The sequence below is a fragment of the Nerophis ophidion genome, linkage group LG02, assembly GCF_033978795.1.
Source record: "Nerophis ophidion isolate RoL-2023_Sa linkage group LG02, RoL_Noph_v1.0, whole genome shotgun sequence".
Taxonomy (NCBI): Eukaryota; Metazoa; Chordata; class Actinopteri; order Syngnathiformes; family Syngnathidae; genus Nerophis; species Nerophis ophidion.
In genome coordinates this window covers 18786771-18811363 of record NC_084612.1, presented here as the reverse complement: position 1 = coordinate 18811363, position 24593 = coordinate 18786771, and the positions used below count along the sequence as shown (strand labels likewise).

Genomic DNA, 24593 nt, shown 5'->3' with positions numbered 1-24593 from the left:
TGGCTTCTGCAGACTACAAGACATAGTTGATCAACAGCCACACAGGTCACACTGAGGGTGGCAGTACAAACAATTTTGACACTGTTACAAATATGTGCCACACTGTGAACCCACACCAAATATGAATGACAAACACATTTTGGGAGAACATTCGCACAGTAACACAACATAAACACAACAGAACAAATACCCAGAATCTGATGCAGCCCTAACTCCTCCAGGCTACAATATACACCCCTGCCCCCCCAGGTAACTTTTACTTAGGTGAAACGGAATCCATCCTATTTGGGTCCCATATCAACCTTAAGAAAGTCAGTGATTTCACTATAAAAGTGGGTGACATTGTTATCACCAGGAAAGATGAGATCACCTACCTAGGTTCCATTCTAGAGGCTAATCTTTCCTGTGATAAAATGGCAACCAAGGTAATCAAAAAGGTCAGCCAAAGAACGAGATTCCTCTACAGAATCTCCTCTCTGGTCAACAAAAGCACCTTGAAGATTCTAGCGGGAACTATCATTCAACCCTTTTTCGATTAGGCTTGCACCTCCTGGTACCCCAGCACCACAAAAACCCTCAAATCTCGACTCCAAACATCCCAGAATAAGCTAGTCAGGTTACTTTTAGACCTCCACCCCAGATCACACCTCACTCCAACCCACTTCTCCAAAGTGGGCTGCCTCAGGGTGGAGGACAGAGTAAAACAACTTGCACTGAGCCTAGTCTATACAATTCGCTACACCTCCCTGATACCGAAGTACATGTCAAACTAATTCCTTAACCGCCATAACCACAACACCAGGGGGAGCTCCACAAACCACGTTAAACCCAGATTCCGATCTAACAAAGGTTTTAACTCATTCTCTTTCTATGCCACATCAATGTGGAATGCACTCCCAACAGGTGTAAAAGTAAGTGCATCTCTATATTCCTTCAAAACCGCTCTAAAGTAACACCTCCAGGCAACTTCTACCCTTTACTAATACCCTCCTCCATTCACATCCCATCTCCCCGGATTATAAATAATCAAATTTCAATAATCAAATGTACTTCTAATGTATTTACTTGCTCTTATGCTATCTGAACTCGCTATGTTCTCTGCTCGCTGTACATATCCTACTAAGTAAGACCTACACTATTTCAATGTCCATTTCTCTGTTGATGCAATTGTTGATGACTGAAGTACTGATATCAACCAAAGATCCTCATCCCACCCCCCGGATTGTAAATAATGTAAATAATTAATTGTATGTACTATGATGATTAACCTGTGTGATGACTGTATTATGCTGATAGTATATATTTGTACCATGAATTGACTAACGTGAACCCCAACTTAAACAAGTTAAAAAACTTATTGGGGTGTTACCATTTAGTGGTCAATTGTACGGAAAATGTACTGAACTGTGCAATCTACTAATAAAAGTATCAATCAATCAATCAATCAATCAAAACCCGCCCCCTATTGTAGTGGGCGGGGTTAGTTGCATGTTAGATTTTTTTAAAGAAATCTCTTCTTGCAGCCTAGCCTCACCCAGTTTCTGCATCCAGTGCCCCCCAGGTAAATTGAGTTTGAGACCCCTGCTGTAAAGTGATCATTTATGATCAGAAGTGAAAGCGTCATTCACTGTGCTGTACAGACATAGCACCTCCTGACCAGTAGGGGTAGTGTAGCACCCGCTGCATGTGCTTCACGTGCACTTCCGGTACATGTGAATTTACATAGCAGGACAGCCTTGTTTTGCGACACCCGCAAACTCAGAGGGAACATGGGGGATAATCTCGGCCCCGACGTGTCTTTGCAGGATACCAAAGCCGCTTACATTTTGAGCAATGTGGCGGAGGTCGTCGAGCGAGTTCTTACCTTCGTGCCGACCAAATCTCTTCTCCAAATCGCCAGGTAACGAGAACGCGTGCATGCTAGCTCGCAAACTTGACGGGTGTTAATTCATGAGCTGTTTATGGAAGTGAAAGCGAGTATAAAATAACTAGTAGTAAGTGGAAGCCACCAACATATGCTCGTTTTAGCGGTTTTGTGTCTTATTTTTAAATAATGGAGCTGTTCAAGATACTCACCAAGTTGCTGGAACCATTTAGCCAAATACTGCTAACACCAGCTGTGTGGTTTACCGTCAATTGGTTAACGTGGGGCAGCACGGTGGGGAAGGTGCGTCTGCCTCACAATACGATGGTCCTGCAGTCCTGGGTTCAATCCCAGGCTCGGGATCTTTCTGTGTGGAGTTTGCATGTTCTCCCCGTGGGTTCCCTCCAGGTACTCCGGCTTCCTCCCACCTCCAAAGACATGCACCTTGGGATAGGTTGATTGGCAACACTAAATTGGCCCTAGTGTGTGAATGTGAGTGTGAATGTTGTCTGTCTATCTGTGTTGGCCCTGCGATGAGGTGGCGATTTGTCCAATTGTAGCTGAGATAGGCACCAGCGCCCCCCGCCACCCAAAAGGGAATACGTGGTAGATAATGGATGGTTAACGTGGGGCAGCACGGTGGTACAGGGGTTAGTGCAGGGGTCACTTTGCGTCGATAAGTCTAGATCAAGGACTAGGTGAGTCGCCAGCTGGCCTGTTCTAAAAAATAGCTCAAATAGCAGCACTTACCAGGGAGCTGCCTCTATTTTTTAAATTTTGTTTATTTACTAGCAAGCTGGTCTCTCTTTGCTCGACATTTTTAATTCTAAGAGAGACAAAACTCAAGTAGAATTTGGAAATCCAAGAAAATATTTTAAAGACTTGGTCTTCACTTGTTTAAATAAATTCATTTATTTGTTTACTTTGCTTCTTATAACTTTCAGAAAGACAGTTTTAGAGAAAAAAATACAACCTTAAAAATGATTTTAGGATTTTTAAACACATATACCCTTTTCAATCAATCAATCAATGTTTACTTATATAGCCCTAAATCACTAGTGTCTCAAAGGGCTGCACAAACCACCACGACATCCTCGGTAGGCCCACATAAGGGCAAGGAAAACTCACAGCCAGTGGGACATCGGTGACAATAATGATCCAGTGGGACGTCTGTGACAATAATGATTATGAGAACCTTAGAGAGGAGGAAAGCAATGGATGTCGAGCGGGTCTAACATGATACTGTGAAAGTTCAATCCACAATGGATCCTTCCTCTTTTTCCTGACAATTTAAAGGCCTACTGAAATGAGATTTTCTTATTCAAACGGGGATAGCAGGTCCATTCTATGTGTCATACTTGATCATTTCGCGATATTGCCATATTTTTGCTCAAAGGATTGTGTAGAGAACATCCACGATAAAGTTCGCAACTGTCGGTGCTAAGCGAAAAGCCATGCCTCTATCGGAAGTCGAAGACCATGACGTCGCAAGTGTGGGGGCTCCTCACATATTCACATTTTTTTTAATTGGAGCCTCCAACAAAAAGTGCTATTCGGACCGAGAAAACGACAATTTCCCCATTAATTTGAGCGAGGATGAAAGATTCCTGTTTGAGGATATTGATAGCGACAGACTAGAAAAAAAAAAAATAGTTAAAAAAATAAACGCAAATGCATTGGGATGGATTCCGATGTTTTCAAACACATTTAATAGGTTAATTCTGGGTAATCCCTTATCTTTCTATTGTGTTGCTAGTGTTTTAGTGAGTTTAATATTACCTGATAGTCGGAAGGGTGTCTCCACGGGTGTCTTGACGCGCAGTGTCTCAGGGGAGTCGATGGCAGCTTCGTTGGATGGCCCAAGCTCAGCTTTTCTGCGGTAAGAAGCGACTTTTTAACCACAATTTTCTCACCGAAACCTGCTGGTTGACATGCGGTTGGGATTCATGTTCGCTTGACCGCGCTCTGATCCATAGTAAATTTTCACCTCTGGGAATTTTAAACAAGGAATCACCATGTGTTTGTGTGGCTTAAGGCTAAAGCTTCCCAACTCCATCTTTCTGCTGTGACTTCTCCAATATTAATTGAACAAATTGCAACAAAATTCAGCAACACAGATCTCCAAAATACTGTGTAGTTATGCCATTAAAGCAGACGACTTTTAACTGAGTGTGTGTGTGTAGCGCTCATATTTTCTAAATACCTGTGACGTCTTGCGTACACGTCATCATTAGACGACGTTTTCAAGACAAAACTCCCGGTAAATTTAAAATTGTAATTTAGTAAACTAAAAAGGCCGTATTTGGATGTGTTGCAATGTTAATATTTCATCATTGATATATAAACTATCAGACTGCGTGGTGGGTAGTAGTGGGTTTCAGTAGGCCTTTAAAATGTAAAGCCCACCAGGCTGCACCAAACTTGTGGTGCCTTGATGACACAGAAAAGTACAGTGGTGTATGCGCAGCAGCTATGAAGGTTGCAAGCCTGTTTGGTTTAACTTATCTTTGTGAATCAGCCTTTTCTGACATGAACTTCGTCAAGAACTAACACAGAACACGGGTCACTGATGCACATCTGCAATAGTCACTTAGGGTTGTCAAGTTACATACCAGAGTACAACGCACTAGTTAAAAGAGTGCAAACCCAGGCTTCCCACTAACTAACAAATAAACAGATAACAGATTTGGTGTCCAGTTCAAAGTGTGACATGATTTATTTAATAATTTGAGAGTTGACTTCTGTATTTTGAGTTATTATTTGTACAAACATGGTGCAAAGTAATTCATGATTTGTTAAAAAATGTTAGTGGCTAGCTAGTAAAAATGGGATATTGTGATTTCACAAGACTGTCTTAGAAGTAATCACTTGAAAATGTTCAATTTGAAAAATGTGCACTTAGAGAAAATATAAAAATAAAGTGTTGCATATTTATATTTATCTGTTTCTATATATATTTATTGTGAGGAATCATTAAGATGATCAGTGTTTCCACAAAGATAAATATCATTGATTATTAATAGTAAAATATAGTTAAAGGTAAATTGACTAAATTGGCTATATCTGACAATTTATTTAAGTGTGTATCAAACTGGTAGCCCTTCGCATAATCAGTACCCAAGAAGTAGCTCTGGGTTTGTGCACGTGCCTCACAATCCTGAGTTAAATCTCGGGCTCGGAATCTTTGTGTGTGTGTAGTTGTTGCATCTTCTCCCCGTGACTGCGTGGGTTCCCACCGGGTACTCCAGCTTCCTCCCACCGCCAGAAATATGGACCTGGGGATAGGTTGATTGGCACCTCTAAATTTCCCCTAGTGTGAGAATGTTGTCTATCTGTGTTGGCCCTGCGATGAGGTGGCGATTTGTCCAGGGTATGCACCGCCTTCAGCTGAGATGGGCCAGCGGTAGAAAATGAATGGATGGATGATAAACGTGGACCTCGACTTAAACAAGTTGAAACACTTACTCTGGTGTTCTCATTTCGTGGTCAGTTGTACAGAATATGTACTGTACTGTGCAATCTACTAATAAAAGTTTCAATCAATCAATGGCTGTGTTGTCACCTGCAGTGTGTGCAGGCTATGGAGCAACTGTGCCCGCAGGGTGCTCAGGACTCAGCAGCAGTTGGCCTGGGTGTCAGCCTGTGGACCCTCCGATATGCACGGACATGTTCTCTGCAAGGTCCTGGCCGAGGAAGTGGAGGTAAACTTGCTACTTGCACACTCACCACATCCATTTATCTCCTGTTGGGCTTAGTTTACATTTAGGAAATACATAGATTTACATGAACCAGCATTTTCAGACAGGGTCTTCTTGTAAAGACGATTCCAGTGAAAGAAGTGTCATTTTCCTGTGATAGATATTAAAGGCGAATCGGTGCGGCGTCTTCAGTAATGCGGACGCTGTATTGATCCCTTGTGGTGAGGAAGGAGCTGAGCCAGAAGGCCAAGCTCTCAATTTACTGGTCGATCTATGTTCCCATCCTCACCTATGGTCATGAGCTTTGGGTCATGACCGGAAGGATAAGATCACGGGTACAAGTGGCCAAAATGAGTTTCCTCCGCCGGGTGGTGGGCCTCTCCCTTAGAGATAGGGTGAGCAGCTCTCTCATCCGGGAGGAGCTCAAAGTAAAGCCGCTGCTCCTCCACATCGAGAGGAGCCAGATGAGGTCGTTTGGGCACCTGGTCAGGATGCCACCCGAACGCCTCCCTAAGGAGGTGTTTAGGGCACGTACGACCGGTAGGAGGCCACGGGGAAGACCCAGGACACGTTTGGAAGACCATGTCTCCCTGCTGGCCTGGGAACGCCTCGGGATCCCCCGGGAGGAGCTGGACAAAGTGGCTGGGGGAGAGGGAAGTCTGGACTTCCCTGCTTAGGCTGCTGCCCCCGCGACCCAACCTCAGATAAGCGGAAGAGGATGGCTGGATGGATAGATATTACAGGGGAACTTTTATAAAAATGTTGTCTGACTAGAACATGTTTTTGTTTTTATGCAATCCAGTTTGTAAATAAACCCTGTTAAAGTAAGCTAGCAATAGAGTCAATGGCAGTCACACTATTCTGCCTATAAGGTGCTCGAAAAAATATCCAAAAATGAACTTTTTTACGTACATCGCGGCCATCTGTTTTTCGTTTGGAATAAAAGATAATTTATATGAAAATACATTTTCCCCATTTTTTGGTTTGATTATAAAAAACAGGAAACCGATCGTTATCCGTTATCTGAATTTATTTATGTTTCAAAATCGAAAACGGGAATAAAACAAGTGTATACATTTTTCTATACACCCCACTCGATGTTTGGACATATAGACGGATTGCACATGCGCAGTGTCTTCGTTCTTAACTATGTTTACACTGCAGGTCAAAGCGTCCCAAATTAGCCTTTTTTTTTTTTTTAATCTGATTTTTTTCAAGTTGACTGTTTACCCTACAAGTAAAATGTGATCTTTATCAGACTTCAGTATAAATGCACACAGGCCTCAATGTGACCCCAATTTCATGTAGATGTCAACTGCATGCACAGTCCGATAAAGTGAAAAGTAAGGAAGTTGACCGGATTTTGTAAATGATTAAGGAAGTCGCTACTACTACTACTATAAAAGCCAGCCGCACTCTGGACAGGTCGCCGCCTCATAAATATATTTGAAGCTAAACGTCAGTTTGTGAGGTATTTACATAAGGTTTATTCAACTACATAATGAAGAGGGCCGCAGTTTCAAGAGCCAAAGGTTTCGGGGCCTTGACTTTAAAATGGAAATTTTTCATCAGAAAGTGCCTCTGCAGGTTATATTCCTTTTGAGACTGCATGTACTTGATTGCAAAGTAAAGGGTTGAATGAGAAGTCTTCGGGCGGTATAGCTCAGTTGGTAGAGCGGCCGTGCCAGCAACTTGAGGGTTGCAGGTTCGATCCCCGCTTCCGCCATCCTAGATACTGCCGTTGTGTCCTTGGGCAAGACACTTTACCCACCTGCTCCCAGTGCCACCCACACTGGTTTAAATGTAACTTAGATATTGGGTTTCACTATGTAAAGCGCTTTGAGTCACTTGAGAAAAAGCGCTATATAAATATAATTCACTTCACTTCACTTCTTCAACTCACCCCGCTGCTGCATCATCGTGACACATATGCCTCGCTGTTGGGCCTGCAGGTTGGCGGAGTACTGCATACATGGTCAATTCTAGTTTGAATAGTTTCATCAAGCAAATTTGGATGATGTTTGGTGGGCCAAATGAAAAGCGTTGGTGTGCGGTTGTGCCCTCCGGGCCGCCAATTTAATACGAGTGATTTACTTTATTAAAAGTTAAATTGTTCGTTAACTTTTCTGAGTAACAGCAGTTTCTAAACAGATATAAACATGTCCACTGTGGAGGACACTGCTTCTCATAAAATAAAAGTTGAAAGACACTTAAGTGAAAATGTATTGTTTACATTGCACTTTTAACCCACTCAACTGCAAGTTTTTTTAATATTTGTTTAAAACAGTGGATGCTCTTGCACAATTCTTTGCACAAAAAAATACATGTTTGTAGTAATACATTTGAGTAGAACATTTTAGCATTATGTTTGTGTTCAACTACAACGTGTTTATTCTCCCCAAAAAATACTTTAGTCACAGAAACAGAATGTTGCGATGACGTATCGATTTCCGCTGACGAGCTGTGTCTTTCCCCGCGCACACGAATAACGTATCTCGCCCAAAGAGGACATAGAAGTCACATTCATATCGCATTCAGGTATTTCGCATTTCTTTTTATATTGAAGTCACATTTAAAATGATAAGATTCCAATTGGATTCGGACTATCTCCTGATGTGACTTGAGTCTGATGGGAAAATATCAAATTTGAACCACTTTGGAGCTTTCAGACTGGCAAAAAATATCCGATATTCATCTGTGTCACTTTAGGGCAAAAAAAAAATCAAATTTGGTGTGCAGTCTAAAAGGGGTCCAAGACTGACCTGAACAGAACAAGATGAAGAACAGTCTCGTCAAAACAAGTTTGTTGGTGTCAAGAGTTGCCTTCTGTTTTTTAATGTTCACAAACATGAAACGTGACACATTTTATTGGTTCTCTATTGACCAGTCAAACCAGTACGTGTACGTCTCTCTTCTGTTGTTGTAACGGGTCACTCACAGACAAGGTTACTGAATAGAGACACTGTGCATGGGTTCTTTTACTCTTTCAATGTCTGCTCTGTTTCGTATTTGTGTTCGACTTTTTCTTCTGCACTTACTGAATTTCATCATCTTAGTTTTACTGAGATTCAAGCATAATCTGTTTTGTCAAGCCATCTCTTTAATTTGTTAATTTATTTAAGTTATTTGTATTGTTCTCTTCTGGACAAAATGCAGATATTGTGTCGCGTGTTTACCTGGCACAAGACTCTGGAGTTGGTGGCTCTGCAGTGTTGACGGCAAACCTTCACGTCCCACACTTGTATTCTTTCCGGGTTGTGGGGACAGCGATGTAAAAGCTTTATGCATTTATTGCGGGGGGGAGCATCCCCATGCTGCACAACAGGACATTTTTACACTCCAAAAATCTAATAGAAAGTGTCGCAGACACACAGCATTAGCTCAAGGCTAGTAGCAGTCATGGCGCCCTGTAGTCACGTGAGTGCCTTTGTTTGCCTTTAATTAAGGAGACCACCTAAAACCAGGTTGACCATACTCTCTCTATGTACGACTCTGTCACTAGTGGGACGCGGGTTCCATAGTGGTATGCCAAATAATTACTTGATTGAAGTATAGTGTTCATTTTCCCATATTCAATTGCAGTGGTACTGTTGTAATGTTACCGTGGCCAAAAATATTGAATATACTTGTTAAAAAAAAACCTGCCTTGTTTTTAATGAATATTTAGGCTTACTACTCAACTGTATATTAATGTTGGTCATTGTGGTGGTACTTGGAGAGACACATTTTTTTTGAAGTGGTAATTGGTGAAAAAAGTTTAAGAACCACTCTTACGTCATCAGTATTGGTGTGAATGGTGATGGAAAACAACACATAGTTGAACTGTAAAAACAGCGGTCCATTCGCCACTCACTATGGCGTAATTAGCAATTAGTAAATGGTCTGGGAGATCACAGTATCAATTCAGCCCGCGGCGAATACTTCAATAAGTCTGTCCGTTATCTCTCAGACTTATTGGGAAATATGCATTTCTACATAATGACTAATTTAAACTAACTCCACTCGTTATAAAGTTTGTTTCTGTTTTCTGATATTTTCAGAAAGTATTTCTCCTGCCCAAAACAGTACTAGCAATGCTGGATTGTGAGGCCCTCAATGAAGACGTGCACTGCTACAGACGGAATCGAGGTTTGTATTACATAGGTCATATGCCAGGAATATTTACCTAAATTGTTTTGGAGGTCAGGCGCCAGACTCCTCCTTTATTGTTAGTCTATTATTATTATACGACTACTATTAGTCTTATTTTATATATTCCTGAGAACCAGTGTCCTCTACAGTAGACATTTAATTTTGATCCATTTATACATTTGTAAATGCTGAAAAGGAGAGGATTTAAATGGGTGCCTTGAATGCCTCAGTTATGATTTGTGATTTATATTGTAAATCACAGAGTTCTAGGTTTGCTAGCGAGGTTAAAATATCTATGCAAAGATTTGCCGATGTGTTTACAGTGGTCCAACTTCCTCCATGCAACAGGACAACTCAAGTGTTTTTAGGAATTTGCTGAAAAAAAGTTTATCTCCCAAGTTTTGAACTGAATCTGAGGGCCTTAATGGTTTTAATCCTCGGACAATTTTGTGCCCCCGGGTCGCCAGTTGAATAGCCCTGGCATATACTGTACTGTATTGAATTAAATACAGCACACCTGCTGCATGATAAACATACCTCCATATGTGTTAGGTTTAAAATTGTGCCAATGCTATAATATACATATACATTGAAATGAATCTTGAAAACATTCACTGGCAACATTTGGTACACCATAGTACTTGAATTACCAATACGGCCCATAATGGGATATGCTGTAGTTGATTATTTACTCAAAGGCGTGAACACATTCAGTGGGCTACATTGTGGTCATCCAGGACTTTGCATTTCTAGCAATTAATTTGATTACATTGGAAAAAAAAATCTTAAGTTTATAATATTATTATTTTTATAATAATAATTAATTTGATCTATATAGTGCTTTCCACAGCTACTTAAAGACACTTAAACGTAACCAAAACATAGATTGGATTAGATTAGATAGTACTTTATTCATTCCGTCAGGAGAGTTCCTTCAGGAAAATTACAATTTTCAGCACAATCCCATTCAAGATCAGACAAACATTACAGGGAGACAGAACAGGATCGCTGACGGGTCTGCCGGCTTCCAGCGCCCCTTACAAAAAAAGATGAAATACAGGTAAACAAGGGGGTGGGGGAAATAGAAGATTAAAATGAAATAAAAAAATCGGTCTTAGCCTGGGCCTTGGAGAGAGAGGGGGGGGGGGGGGTGCAGACTGAGGCCAAGGGGAAAAAAAAAACAAAAACAAAACAAAAAAAACAACAACAACAACAACTCATAGCCATAGTACACATCCCTCTTCCATGTGTGTAAGAGGGAAACATCAAACATCAAAGAACACAGAGGACATTAAAGACATTAAAGCAGCAGATACAAGCAGACACTTCTACATACAGCTAGCTATGAATAAAAAGTAAAAGAAACATATCCACTGTGGTGGCCTCTCCGGTGATCCACGCCATCGTCCGCTGGGGAGGAGGGAGCATGGCCAGAGACAGGAGCAGACCCAACAAAGAAACCAAGACAGCTGACTCCACTCTCGGCCAGTGTCCAGTCCGCATGGATGAGCGAGGATACGTCCAAGGTGACATAGGTGTCCGACACCTGCTCACCCAGCCAAGACACCGCGAAGCCTCTCCGTCCCAGCGCTCAGTGCCAGCTCCGCAGCCCTGTCCCCTCATCCGCATCTCCTCAAGTCCCTCCAAACGGACTCGGGTGTGGCAGTGACCCAGCAGCTGGTCTCCATGGCCAAAAGGCTCCCGGGAGGCAGATCCAAAAGTCCACAAAAAAAAGCACCACAGAGGTCACAAAAGTGGCACCCCTTGTCACACAGTCCCAAAGGGTCCCGGACCAAAATGCAAAAAAATATAATAACACATGAAAACAAGAGGGAAACACAAAAGGATGATACAAGAGCACAGAGCTCCTGCCAATAGCAGCCACTACAGCAGCGCCATCTTGGAAACCCCCCCCCAAAAAAACATGATCATTTACATTAAAGCACATACTGTATAATAAAATAAATCATCATAGAAATGGGCAAAATGAAGGAACATTGTATTAAGTGATGATTTGTCAAGTATTAAAATCAGTTTTGAAAGGGTGGGTTTTTAACAGGGTTTTTTTGAATGTGGGGTTTGACATGAGTGGATGGGGTGGGGAGGAAGTTCCAGAGGGTGGGGGCAGCGATGGAGAAGGCACGGTCCCCCTAGGTTCGGTGTTGGGTTCTATCAGTAGGGGATAGCAGGTGGTTGTTAGTAGAACATAGGTTTATAACAGGAATGTGAGGCGGACAGAGAGGTACAAGGGGGCTAGAGATATTACAGCAGATGAGGGGGGAAACAGCTCTCTGACAGCTAGATGGCTGTTATATTTTAGCTAACATTGAACCCACATGTCAATCAAACATTTCTTATTTCCATTAATCTATAATCCACATGTTCCAACAAATCCAGTACTGAGGAATATTTATTTTGAGTTTAAAAAGCAGGTTCTGTAGGTTATGTGGATGATACACTGACAGATTTTGTTTTACAGGTGGATTTTATTTCACTTAAAGATGTTATGTTAAGTTTAACTAGTCTCATCTGTGAGGGTTATGAATTTTCCCTGTACATCAAAAGATCAAACTATTTTGTTATCGTAGTGACTAAGTATTCATCATCTTTCTCAACTTTTCTACAGCAAAAAGGAGCCGTCACAGTCGAGACACAGTTGAGGACATGTTCCCTCGAAATTGTGACGTCATGGGCATTGCTGCACCTGGCATCGTCTGTAAGAATGTTTTCTCTTATTCCCTCAATGTAAGATCATTTGTTGTCAATGGTAATTTAAATAAAAGTACTACTTATGTAAGCTACATAGAAAGAAAAACTGTACTAACAGCTCTCACCTGAAATGGAACTTGTTCTTTTTTAAATTTGACAACTATGGCAAAACTGAAGGAAGCAAGCCAGCAGGGACAGTCACTTGTTGCTAGTTCGGAAGAGTTTTTTAGGCACCGAAGTTGTGCACTCATACAGTTTAGATTTAACTCGTGCATGTTTCCTTGGTAATCCCGAGCTGTGGCTTTGCTGCCCTAAACAGCAGTGGAGGACGTAAATTCCGATGTGGAATAGATGATGCCTTCCAGGCAACTTGAGAAGAGGAATCAGCCGTTTTCCAGCAGACAGCTCGGCATTAATCCATGCTGCCGGTGTCGAGTCAGAATGAAAGGCTGGCACCTCCCTTCCCTGATCGATGGCCTCGTCTGCGTCGCCCCCCGCTCACCATTTCTCTACATAATCACAACCCTGCGGAGAAGTGACTCTCCATCAGACAGGCTCTCCTTTGCGGGGATGATGGCCTGTCAGGCTGCCATCGTCGATCAGGCCTAATGGTGGCCCCGGCTGTTTTGCCATAACACTCATTTGGGTGATATTGCAGCTGACGGGGTGGGGTCACCACAGGGTCGTTGTGGGCGGCTCTAATTCAATTGAAGGAAATCTGTGATTGGATTATGTATGGCAATGTATGAAGGCTCGGCTGACATGTAATAGGTTTCCTTATAGCCTAGAGTACAAGTTATTTATGCATGTTAGTTAAGGACTGCAGGGTATTGAAAAATGCCTTGTCCAGGGAGTCCAGGCCGGGAGAGAAATGAGACGCCCCTGTGTGAAATGTTTTCAGTAATGTACGATTTAATGTGCATGTCAGCAAAATAGAGTTAAATGAGGCACGTCTGTTACATACACTCAAGACAGTTCATTAGGTACACTTGTACAGTCCAATATCTTACACAGCGCCAACATTTGTGATAGAAAAAAAGGTAAAAATATAATCTATTTGTGGCTGCACCAGACAGTCACTTTTTCATATCACAGTGCCCTGTAAAAGTATATGCCCCCTTCTGAAATCCTTATTTTTTAACATTGTAACCACTTAAATGTTTAAACCAGCCAACACATTTAAATGTTAGACAAAGATAACCAAAGCAAACACATAATGCAATTGTAAAATGGTTATTTAATGTTCTAAGGGAACAAAGTTAACCAAACCTACCTGGTCCTATGTGGGAAACATTTTTTACGAAAACCTTAGTTTAATTTCACTGACTACACCCAATCCTGATTACCTCCAGACCGGTTCAATCAACAATGACCTACATAGCACTTGTCTGACAAAATTCAGTTGGCCAATAGTTTTTAAAAAGCTACAAAAAAATATGATGATGCAATCAAGAAAGTAATTAACATCTATCAGTTTGGAAAGGGCTATAAAACCATTTTTTTAAATCTTTAGAACTCCAACGAATCACGGTGAGAGCCATCAAGCACAAAAGGAGAAAACATAGAACAATAGTAAACCTTCCTAGAAGTAGCCGGTTTACAAAAATTACCCAAGAGCACAGCAACGACTCATCCAAGAGGTCACAATGGAACCCAGAAAAACATCCAAAAACTTCAGGCCTCCCTTTCCTCAGTTAAAGTCAATTTTCATGACTCAACCCTAAGGAAGAGACCAAGTAAAAATGGCGTCCATGTCAGAGTTCCAAAGCCAAAACAACTGCTGACCAAAAAAAAAGAAAGACATGTCTTACTTTTGCAGAAAAAACATCTAAATGAGTCCCAAGACTTTTGGGGAAATATTCTATGTACTGACAAGATGAAAGTTCAACTTTTTGGAAGGTGTGTGTCTTGTTTCATCTGAAAAGATGCAAGAGTCATTACCAGTTATAAAAAATGCTTGATTTCAGTTGTTGCTGCTATGGTCTTACAGTAGGTTTAGGGAACAATTACTTTTGCCCACAGTGCTAATTAGCTTTGAATAGTTTTTTTTTCTTTTATAGTAAAAATGATTATTTTAAAACAGTTTTTTTTACACTGAACAAAAATATAAACACAACACTTTTCTTTTTTGCTCCCATTTTTCACAAAAATGGTCTAAATCTAGATTTAGATCTCAAAGATCTAAATCTTTTACTGTACACACAAAAGACCTTTTCCTCTCAAATATTGTTCACAGATGTGTGTAAATATTTGTTCTTTAGCACTTCTTCTTTTCCAATATAGTCCATCCCACCTCACAGGTGTGGCATATCAAGATGCTGTTTAAACAGCATGATTATTGCACAGGTGTGCCTTAGTCTGCCCACAATAAAAGTCCACTCTGAAATGTGCAGTTTTATCACACACCACAGTGCTGCAGATGTCACAAATTTTGAGGAGGCAGGCAGTTGGCATGCTGATTGTAGGAATGTCCACCAGAACTGTTGCCCGTCAATTGAATGTGCATTTCTCTACCATAAGCTGTCTCCACAAGCGTTTCAGAGAATTTAGCAGTACATCTAACCGGCCTCGGAACCGCTGACCATGTGTAATGACACCAGTCCAGGACCTCTACATCCAGCAGGTGCACCTCCATGATTGTCTGGGACCAACCACCCGGACAGCTGCTGCAACAATTGGTTTGCACAACCAAATAATTTCTGCAGAAACTGTGAGAAACAGTCTCAGGGAAGCTCATCTGCATGCTCGTAGTCCTCATCGGGGTCTCAACCTGACTGCAGTCTATTGTTGTAACCGACTTGAGTGGGCGAATGCTCACATTTGATGGCCTCTGGTACGTTGGAGAAGTGTTCTCTTCACAGATGTATCCCAGTTCTCACTGTTCACGGCAGATGGCAGAGAACGTGTGTGGGAGAGCGGTTTGCTGATGTGAATGTTGTGAATCGGATGGCTCATGTTTATGATATGGGCAGTGTATGTTATCGACAACGAACGCAAGTGCATTTTATTGATGGCATTTTAAATGCACAGAAGTACCGCGACAGAAGCTTTGAGAGCCATTGTTGTGCCAATCACCAAAGACCATCACCTCATGTTGCAGAATGACAATGCACGGCCCCATGTTGCAAGATTCTACACACAATTCCTGGAAGCTAAAAATATCCCAATTCTTGCGTGGCCAGCATACACACTGGACATTGGGATGCTGTTGATCGGCGTATACGACAGTGTGTTCAAGTTTCTGACAATATCCAACAACTTTGCACAGCCTTTGAAGAGGTGTGGACCAATCAACAGACTACAATCAACAACCTGACCAACCTTATGTGTTGCACTGCGTGAGGCAAATGGTAGTCACATCAGATACTGACACCCACCCAAACCTCCAATAAAGCAAAACTGCACATTTCAGAGAGGCCTTTTATTGTGGGCAGCCTAAGGCGCACCTGCGCAATGATCATGCTGTTTAAAAAGCATCTCGATATGCCCCACCTGTGTGGTGGGATTTATTATCTTGGCAAAGAAGAAGTGCTCACAAACACAGATTTAGACAGTTTTGAGTCTTGGATTATGCATTGAGGGAGGGAGGCACTTTTTTTTTTTTACACATTTTTAAATCTTAAGCACTTTGTGCAACATTTTATATTAATGAAAAGTACTATACAAATAAAGTTAGATTTCATATGATAAACATACCAACTGTGTATGTGAGGCAGTGACGTTAGGTTTAGGGTGGGGTGTCCATTCATTCAGGAGTTTATACAGTCTTTCTAATTGGTACATTTGAATAAAATATTTTTGTGTAGAAGACCAATTTTCTCTCAATTTACAATACTAGTCAAAAGTTGGAACACAACTCATTGTGTAGCTTTAACAAGTGTTTCTAAACCTTTGTGTGTTTGCAGTGACTCCCACTGGCTCGAGCTGCAGGCCTCCAGAAGAGCACCAAGAGGGGGAGGCCGGCTTTGCCCTCATGTTCCCCAGCATGGAGGGTGTCGACATCAAACCTTTTCACTTCTGTTTGAATACTTTTCTCCCAACTGATCTGAAAGAAGCAGGTGAGTGAACCCATATTTTAAAAATTTTAATATTATACATGATTGTTTTAACATTATTTGTCACTGTCAAATTTTTATGTATTACTCCTTGATTTAGTTTGAATTAAAACAAATGTAAATATTTTACAAGAGGATTTATGCTTTTATTAGCCATTGTGTAGTTAAATTTGGTGATGGGACTTTTGCCCGCAGGACTTGTAGACAACCCAGAGCTACGAGTGGTGCTTATCTTTTTCTATGAGACGTATCGATCCAGAGGTGTGCAATTCCTTAACCAAATACTGGTGCCTCTGGCCAAGAGCACAGCTCTGATCACGGGAGGACTGGTAGAAAAAGTCTTCCTTCCCAACAGATACTGGTAAGAAAGAACATCTGTCAGCTGAGTGTGCTATATCTTTATATTTCCTCATATTGCGGGGGAAGGTTTTTACTTTAGCTGCAGAGAATATCAGGCCTCTATTTTGTGATACTGTAATTTCCGTATTATAAGACGCTACTTTTTTAATTTATGGATTTTTCAGGGTTCAGAAGCTTTACATTCCTACAATAAATCTAGCTTTGTCACATCAGACCAATGAAATTGCCACACAGGACACAGTGGACCAATTAAATTGTTCATATTAAATCAAACGTACTCACACAATAATTCAGTCGGTTTTTTAGGATCTTATGCACTTACCCTCCTAATAGAAATTCACATGACATAGCCCTAAAGTCGAATCGACCCGGCCATCCAAAAAGAAAACAGTCACCGGACAGAACGGAAATCCACTACCACACAAGATTGCATTAAAGGGGAACATTATCACCAGACCTATGTAAGCGTCAATATATACCTTGATGGTGCAGAAAAAGACCATATATTTTTTTTACCGATTTCCGAACTCTAAATGGGTGAATTTTGGCGAATTAAACTTAAGCCTTTCTGTTCAGTGCTCTTTTTGCGATGACATCAGAACGTGATGTCTCCGAAGTAATACAGCCGCCATTTTCATTTTCAACACATTACAAACACCGGGTCTCAGCTCTGCTATTTTCCGTTTTTTCGACTATTTTTTGGAACTTTGGAGACATCATGCCTCGTCGGTGTGTTGTCGGAGGGTGTAACAACACTAACAGGGACGGATTCAAGTTGCACCACTGGCCTGAAGATGCGAAAGTGTCTGCCGCCGGACCCCCATTGAATGTGCCAAAGTGTCTCCACATTTTACCAGCGATGACAGACATGGCACAGAGATGTATGGATAACCTGCAGATGCATTTGCAATGATAAATTCAACGAAATCACAAAGGTGAGTTTTGTTGATTTTGACTTAAGTGCTAATCAGACATATTTGGTTGCGGCGTGACTGCCAGCTAATCTATGCTAACATGCTACGCTAATCGAGGCTAACATGCTATTTACCGGCGGTGCTAAAGCAAACATGGCACAGAGATGTATGGATAACCTGCAGATGCATTTGCAACTATAAAGTCAACTAAATCACAAGGCGAGTTTTGTTGATGTTGACTGCCAGCTAATCGATGCTAACATGCTATTTACCGGCGGTGCTAAAGCAGACATGGCACAGAGATGTATGGATAACCTGCAGATGCATTTGCAACTATATTACGTTTACTTCCACCCGCATTTAATGCAAAAAAAACACTTATCAATCGAAAGATTTAAGGTGCTCCAATGTCACGAGATGCGAAAGTCCCGATCGTTTTACCGGCGATGCTAACGCAGCTATTCGGCCATGCTATGGCTATGAATAGCGTCAATAGCTATTCGCTCAATAGCTTCAGTTTTTTCTTCAATACTTTCATACTCCAACCATCCGTTTCAATACATGCGTAATCTGTTAAATCGCTTAAGTCGCTGAAATCCGAGTCTGAATCCGAGCTAATGTCGCTATATCTTGCTGTGGTATTCGCCGTTGTTTGTTTACATTGACAGCACTGTATGACGTCACAGGGAAATGGATAGTCGCATCGGAAATAGCGGAAATCAAGCACTTTATAGCTTTTTTTAGGGATATTCGTGGACCGGTAAAATTTTGAAAAAAAATACAACAGACCACTGGGAATTGATTTTTATTGTTTTTAACCCTTTTGAAATTGTGATAATGTTCCCCTCTAAGGGACTTTTCCGGTAAACTACTGCATACTGAAATATGAATACTGCCGATACCAGATCTTTATGCTAAAATATCGATTCTCAAATGGAAATACAGATACTTTTGGTACTTTTGTTATTTCAGATAATGTACAGTATATGATTAACAGAAACATAGTGTAAAGTAACTTAATCACTGAACGATTGGTGGAAATAACTTTTTCTTTCACCTAGTTAAGTACGTAATGCGCAACCAAGAACATTTTATACATTAGAATCAGTCACTCAATATTATAAAACAAATATTTATTGTTAGCTATTTGGAGACACTACTACATACAGAGTTGAATATAAATAAGCTAACATATTCAGTGCAGAATGACGCCATTATTTTTTCTCCCTGTGATTTTATATCGTTTGAAGATGATTCCTCTAAGAGCAGCAACACTAAAAATGCACTTATTTTTTCATTTTACCAGACACATTAAGTATATTTGCATAAAGGATCGATATTGGATCGGAATCGCCAAATCACTGCGAGAGAGTTGGCTCAAATTGTTGTTGTTTTTTCTCCCAAACAATTTTTTCGGCTAGAAAATAAAGTTGGACTTTTACTTAGATGTTTTTCATTGAACAGCAACAACATGCATTTTATTGCTCTATATTCTTTAATTATTGTAATATTAGGGACTTTTTTGTAAACACAACTATAAAATTTAGCGGACAGTTATATCAGTCAAAGGCAATTATTATTTTTGTAGGGATGGACGTATCTTTTTAGAGGCATATACAGACAACTTCCTGCTTCTTAAGACTGTCACTGATAACTCATTTATAACTATTGTTTTCTTAATGTAGGTTTAATGTGCACACCTGGGAGTAAAAAAGAGTCAAACAATGATTGATTTGACCATCTGTACTTGTAGATTTGTCCTAACCAAACATGACGTCACTGCAATGGTAGAGCTAACATCGAATCTATAAATCTTTGAAGCTTATATCCTGAATGGGGATGGGTTTTGTTTACACTTTAACCAATACTTGCATCAAATCGGTACTTTAACAACAGTGCAGGTACTTCATTGGTGTGCAAACTACCGGTACTTTCATACATATATTGTAAACATGCAAATATTTAGAAAAAAACCCAAAACTATGCATTTTTATTTTTATGTAATTTTGTGACATTAAAGTTCAACAACTAAGTGATATGAATTGAATCATAGATAAGTAACACATTCAAATACAGGAAATAAAATCTACATCAAATGGTCATGATTATTGCAGCAATACAGAAAGGGCAAAAAAACGACTTAGTAATTATTTTTTCCTAACATCCTAATGAGGGCTGTTGTTTGCAATAAAGCGTCAGACTCTGTGTGCTTCTGTCACAACACTACATTACTAAAAAGAATGTTAGAGGAGAAGATGGCTGAATCTGCATTCACTTTGCATAAGAATAAGGCCCCGATACCTACAATTTTTTAGTAGGTGGCAAGTAAGGTTTCATTTTTCAAAGCGAACATTTTTTTTTCCTTTCCTTATGTTTGCAGGGATTTTTGTTCAGGCGGTGCAATGTTTTGCTCTTGAGTAGTGAAGTCTGGTGATCTTAGGGACAGTTTGCAACATACGCAGTAGGAGCACTCGATTTGTTTACTCTAAAACCAACCTAGAGCACAGTATGGGCAATCTCGCCTCATTGGAGAAGTTTCAAATAAAAAAAGTTATCGTTTTTTTCTGAGCTTTTTTTTAATGTCATCAAATTATCGATGTGACGTCATAATTCCCGATAGCAACCAGATAATTTTTGTGCACTTCCCCCCCTGCTGATGGTCTCTGAGGTGTTGTGCCTATTTAATCAAAAAGAGGATTATAATTAGAGCAGAGGCCACTGTATGAGGACATGCATGTTTCCGTGAATATCAATGCTAGCAATTTTATTGTTCTCCCTCCAATATTCCCACTTCCCTGTCACAACGTCTCTATAGCTGCAGCAAGGGAGGGTGTGGCGTGATGGGCCTGACATTGAGCGGCCCCAAAGTGCAGGCAGCGTCTGTGCTCCTGGACCAGGATGTGGTCAGCCCCAAGACGGCCGAAGCTACAATCCGCAGGCTAAAGGCCGCTAAGATCCCGGAGAAGAATACGCTGGGGTTCATGTTCGCCTGCGTGGGCAGAGGCCAGAATTACTACAACCAGAGCAATGTGGAGGCCGACGCCTTCCGAAAAGTGTTCCCCGATGTGCCGCTCTTCGGCCTGTTCGGCAACGGAGAAATCGGCTGCGACCGCATCGTTAAAAACGACTACAAGCTGTTTGAAACTGACACAAACTCTCTGCAACACGAGTACACCACAGTCATTACGCTGGTCCATCTGGGTTGAAGCTGGAAACATTCAACATCATTCCTTTGCTTCATCAGAGGTAACCCTTCAGCCGCCTTTTTGAAGAAAACATATGGTTCTATAGTCGATCTACACACATATTAACACAGTTAAACTAGGATTAATATCCATAATCTCTTTTAACATCCTATTATGATGTACTGTAGCTTCTTTGTAAAATATATGTAAATGATGTGCAAACAGGCAGATTTTACGCCACCTCATAGGGTTTTTGCTTTGCCCTCGGGTGACCCAAGCTTGGGAAATAAGCACTTTTCCTTCGGGTGTGATGAATGTGAGTTTTCTTACGCAAAGTCAAGGCGGTCACTTTGGTACACTATATGGACATAGGTATTTAGACACCTGGCTAAAATATGCAACTGTTGCTGTTCTGGGAATTTTTTGGAGAAGGTTCTAGAGTGTCCATTCACCCAGAAGATAATTTGTGAGGTTTATGAGGTCAATCAAGGATACATCAATGGCCCTTGTTTTGTGCGACGGGAACAGGTAGCTCTTCCGCAAACTGTTTCCACCAAATTGCAAACCTTGAATTATCCAAAAAGGCTAAAGAATTCAGGGACCTGTCCTTGGTTAATTAAGAAGTCTATCTCCGCCTTACTTTTGTCCAAAACCTATAAGCTAACTAACATCAAGTGCAGGAAAACTGCAAACTAAATGCAACTGAGTTAAATCTAAATTGGAATATTTTCTGTTCATGAATGCCCAATGGCTCAGGATTAAACCATTTTGCCACATACAGTTAATATTGCTACTGGCCAAGTGTATCTACATAATTCTGGCGAGGAAAATAATAGACACAATACCTCCCAACTTTTGGTGCATACCTGTAGTTTTTAATGAAGCCTCTTCCTGTCTTGAAATACTTTCTAGCGATAAAGCTGCAATTGACTTAATTACATAGGTTCCTTTGTCATGTTAATGTTGATATTAGGTGCAACAATAACTGTCTTTTGTCATTCGCGCTTTCCAATACTTTGCTTAAAAGTGATTATTTTTCCCTTGACAGATACTTCATTTTGTGCAATATGTTCAGATTCAATACAGGATTTGTTTAATATTAATTTTCATAATGCTGAGGTTTGATAGACGGGTGAAATATGTTTTCTTGTAACCTTTAATTTTTTATCAAAACCAAGCATTGTTATATTAGTAAAGGCAGCTCAGGTCTTGAATCTCATCAGAGGTGTGCAAACTTACTGATAAATTGAAGGAAGTGGGACTTTTTTTTTAACCCTTTTAATAAACGCGCTAAACCCAACCCTAAGTATAGTTGACAAAACAAATATATATTTCAGAAACTTAATTGTCACCAGATTTATTTTGCAAATAACTGAAACAGTTAAAAGTATTTTTTCTCACATTACAAAAAAACGTATTTTGTGTGGCCTAAACCACATTTTTCTGTTCAGAAATGCAAGTAAATAATTGACATCTTAAGAAAATATGCTAGTTTGTTTGTAAAAATATAAATTAATGGGGTGAAAAATCATGCATATTTATTTATTTGGCATTAATACTGTATATGGTGGAGTTTCTTAAAAACCCGCCCAGATTCTGCTTATTTCCTCACTGTAGGAAGTAAAAATCAATAGTTTTTTGCCTTTAAAAAGTTTTGGAAAATGTTTTTATTTTTATTGATCAGCTACACCTCCCTTGAAGTCTTGTACCCCTAAAAAAGGGTTAACCAGTGCGGCTTGCAGCTATTTTTTCTAACACTCATAGGACAAAGGCTGACTTTTTTTTCCTTCGCTAAATTTTTGCTATAATTTGGCCGTATTTTTTGTTGTTACTCTTATGCATGTTTTTTTTCCCCAGAGGGTTTTTTCAGGGCTTCACGGTGGCAGAGGGGTTAGTGCGTCTGCCTCACAATACGAAGGTCCTGCAGTCCTGGGTTCAAATCCAGGCTCGGGATCTTTCTGTGTGGAGTTTGCATGTTCTCCCCGTGAATGCGTGGGTTCCCTCCGGGTACTCCGGCTTCCTCCCACTTCCAAAGACATGCACCTGGGGATAGGTTGATTGGCAACACTAAATTGGCCCTAGTGTGTGAATGTGAGTGTGAATGTTGTCTGTCTATCTGTGTTGGCCCTGCGATGAGGTGGCGACTTGTCCAGGGTGTACCCCGCCTTCCGCCCGATTGTAGCTGAGATAGGCGCCAGCGCCCCCCGCGACCCCAAAAAGGGAATAAGCGGTAGAAAATGGATGGATGGGTTTTTTTCATATTAAATTTAAAAATTTCAATGCCCGATTTTCTTTCTACAGGTGTACATACTGTCATTTATTCCTCAATACCCAAAAACTTTCAAAAAATGGCATAAACCATTTTTTACTTTCTTAGCTCAAATCTCTCAATCAACTTCTGACCTAAACAAAAATAGCAAACTTGTTATTTATTTTTCACCCTTTTGAAGGCCTTTTAAACAAAAGGTGCCACAGTCGTCATTGAGTATTACTTTGCAAAACAGTTTTACTATTTTAAACCTGGCATCTGATCATAAGGGTCAAAATTAAACAAACAAAAAATGGTCGTCTTTTGCTACATCACACTTCAAATATTGCAGCTTCACCACATTGCACATCATTTTGATGTTTTTTTTTAAACCATTTACTGCAACAGTTTTTCCCGACATCAAGCCTTTTCAAGCATAAACATGTCAAAACAAACTATAAATATTAATACATAATATTGGCTGCAAGATGAGCCCAAACCAATTGGAACACAATGTTCAGTATCGTGGCCACTGATTGGCTCAGCCTTATCCAGCATCACTATTTTGGATTAAGAGTGTAAATGTGACTAAATTGGGTTATTTCATGCATAGAGGTCTCTCATGTTGATTTTTTATTTTAGATTTAGCTCTTAACAGTTTTTTTTAATGCTCAAGCTAAGAAAATATTATCCATCCATCCATTTTCTACCGCTTGTCCCTTTTAAGAGTCGTGGGGGGCTGGAGTGTATCCCAGCTGCAGTTGGGCGGAAGGTGGGGTACAAATTTCTAATTGAAATGCATTTATTGCGGACATGTCCGGAACTGATTACAGCAAGAAACGACGGATCACTGTACATGTTGATAGTTTTGTTTAAAACTGAAGGTATATTGAGAAATTTGAGCAAAAAAAGTAAAAACAATTAAATGTTTTTGATGGCTTTAATGCCCCTTCTCGTATGTTGTTAAATTCAACTTAATTCATTATTAATGAAAAATATTGACACTACACTAAAATTATTTGTCAACTGTTTATTTGAGCATATTTTGATCCATACTGGATTGGTTTTAGTGTCTTCCATGTGCAAAATGTATTAATGTGGGCCTCCCATATCTTTAAGTTTTTCACCTCTCGCCTAAACTTTTTTTCCTAATGTACTGATGTGACCTGCCTTCTTAAATGTTCATACATTACGCTGCAGGCAAAAAAAAAAAAAAAAAAAGTCTGCTGCAAATGTCCCTGTGCCGCACTTTTGACACCATTGCAACAGAGTGTGCGGGTGTACCTAAAGGTGTGTCCTTTTTAGGTTTTGTGTAATGATCTTTGGTCCGGATGCACTTTTCTACGGGATGTGCCAAATCTGTTTCAAAATTGTCCTAAAATAAATTAAGAGTTAGAAATATGATGCCTGTATTTTTTTTTCGCCAGTG

The 24593-nt window shown here is 40.4% G+C and overlaps 1 protein-coding gene across 1 annotated transcript; it reads left to right on the top strand.

Moving 5' to 3' along the window:
- Positions 1-1695: 1695 nt before the first annotated feature.
- Positions 1696-24565, top strand: fbxo22 (F-box protein 22). Its single transcript, XM_061878647.1, has 7 exons — positions 1696-1900; positions 5433-5565; positions 9603-9690; positions 12320-12409; positions 16308-16460; positions 16653-16818; positions 20547-24565. Exons 1-7 carry the CDS (start codon positions 1770-1772, stop codon positions 20935-20937), a joined length of 1152 nt encoding a protein of 383 aa, XP_061734631.1. The 5' UTR covers positions 1696-1769; the 3' UTR covers positions 20938-24565.
- Positions 24566-24593: the final 28 nt, after the last annotated feature.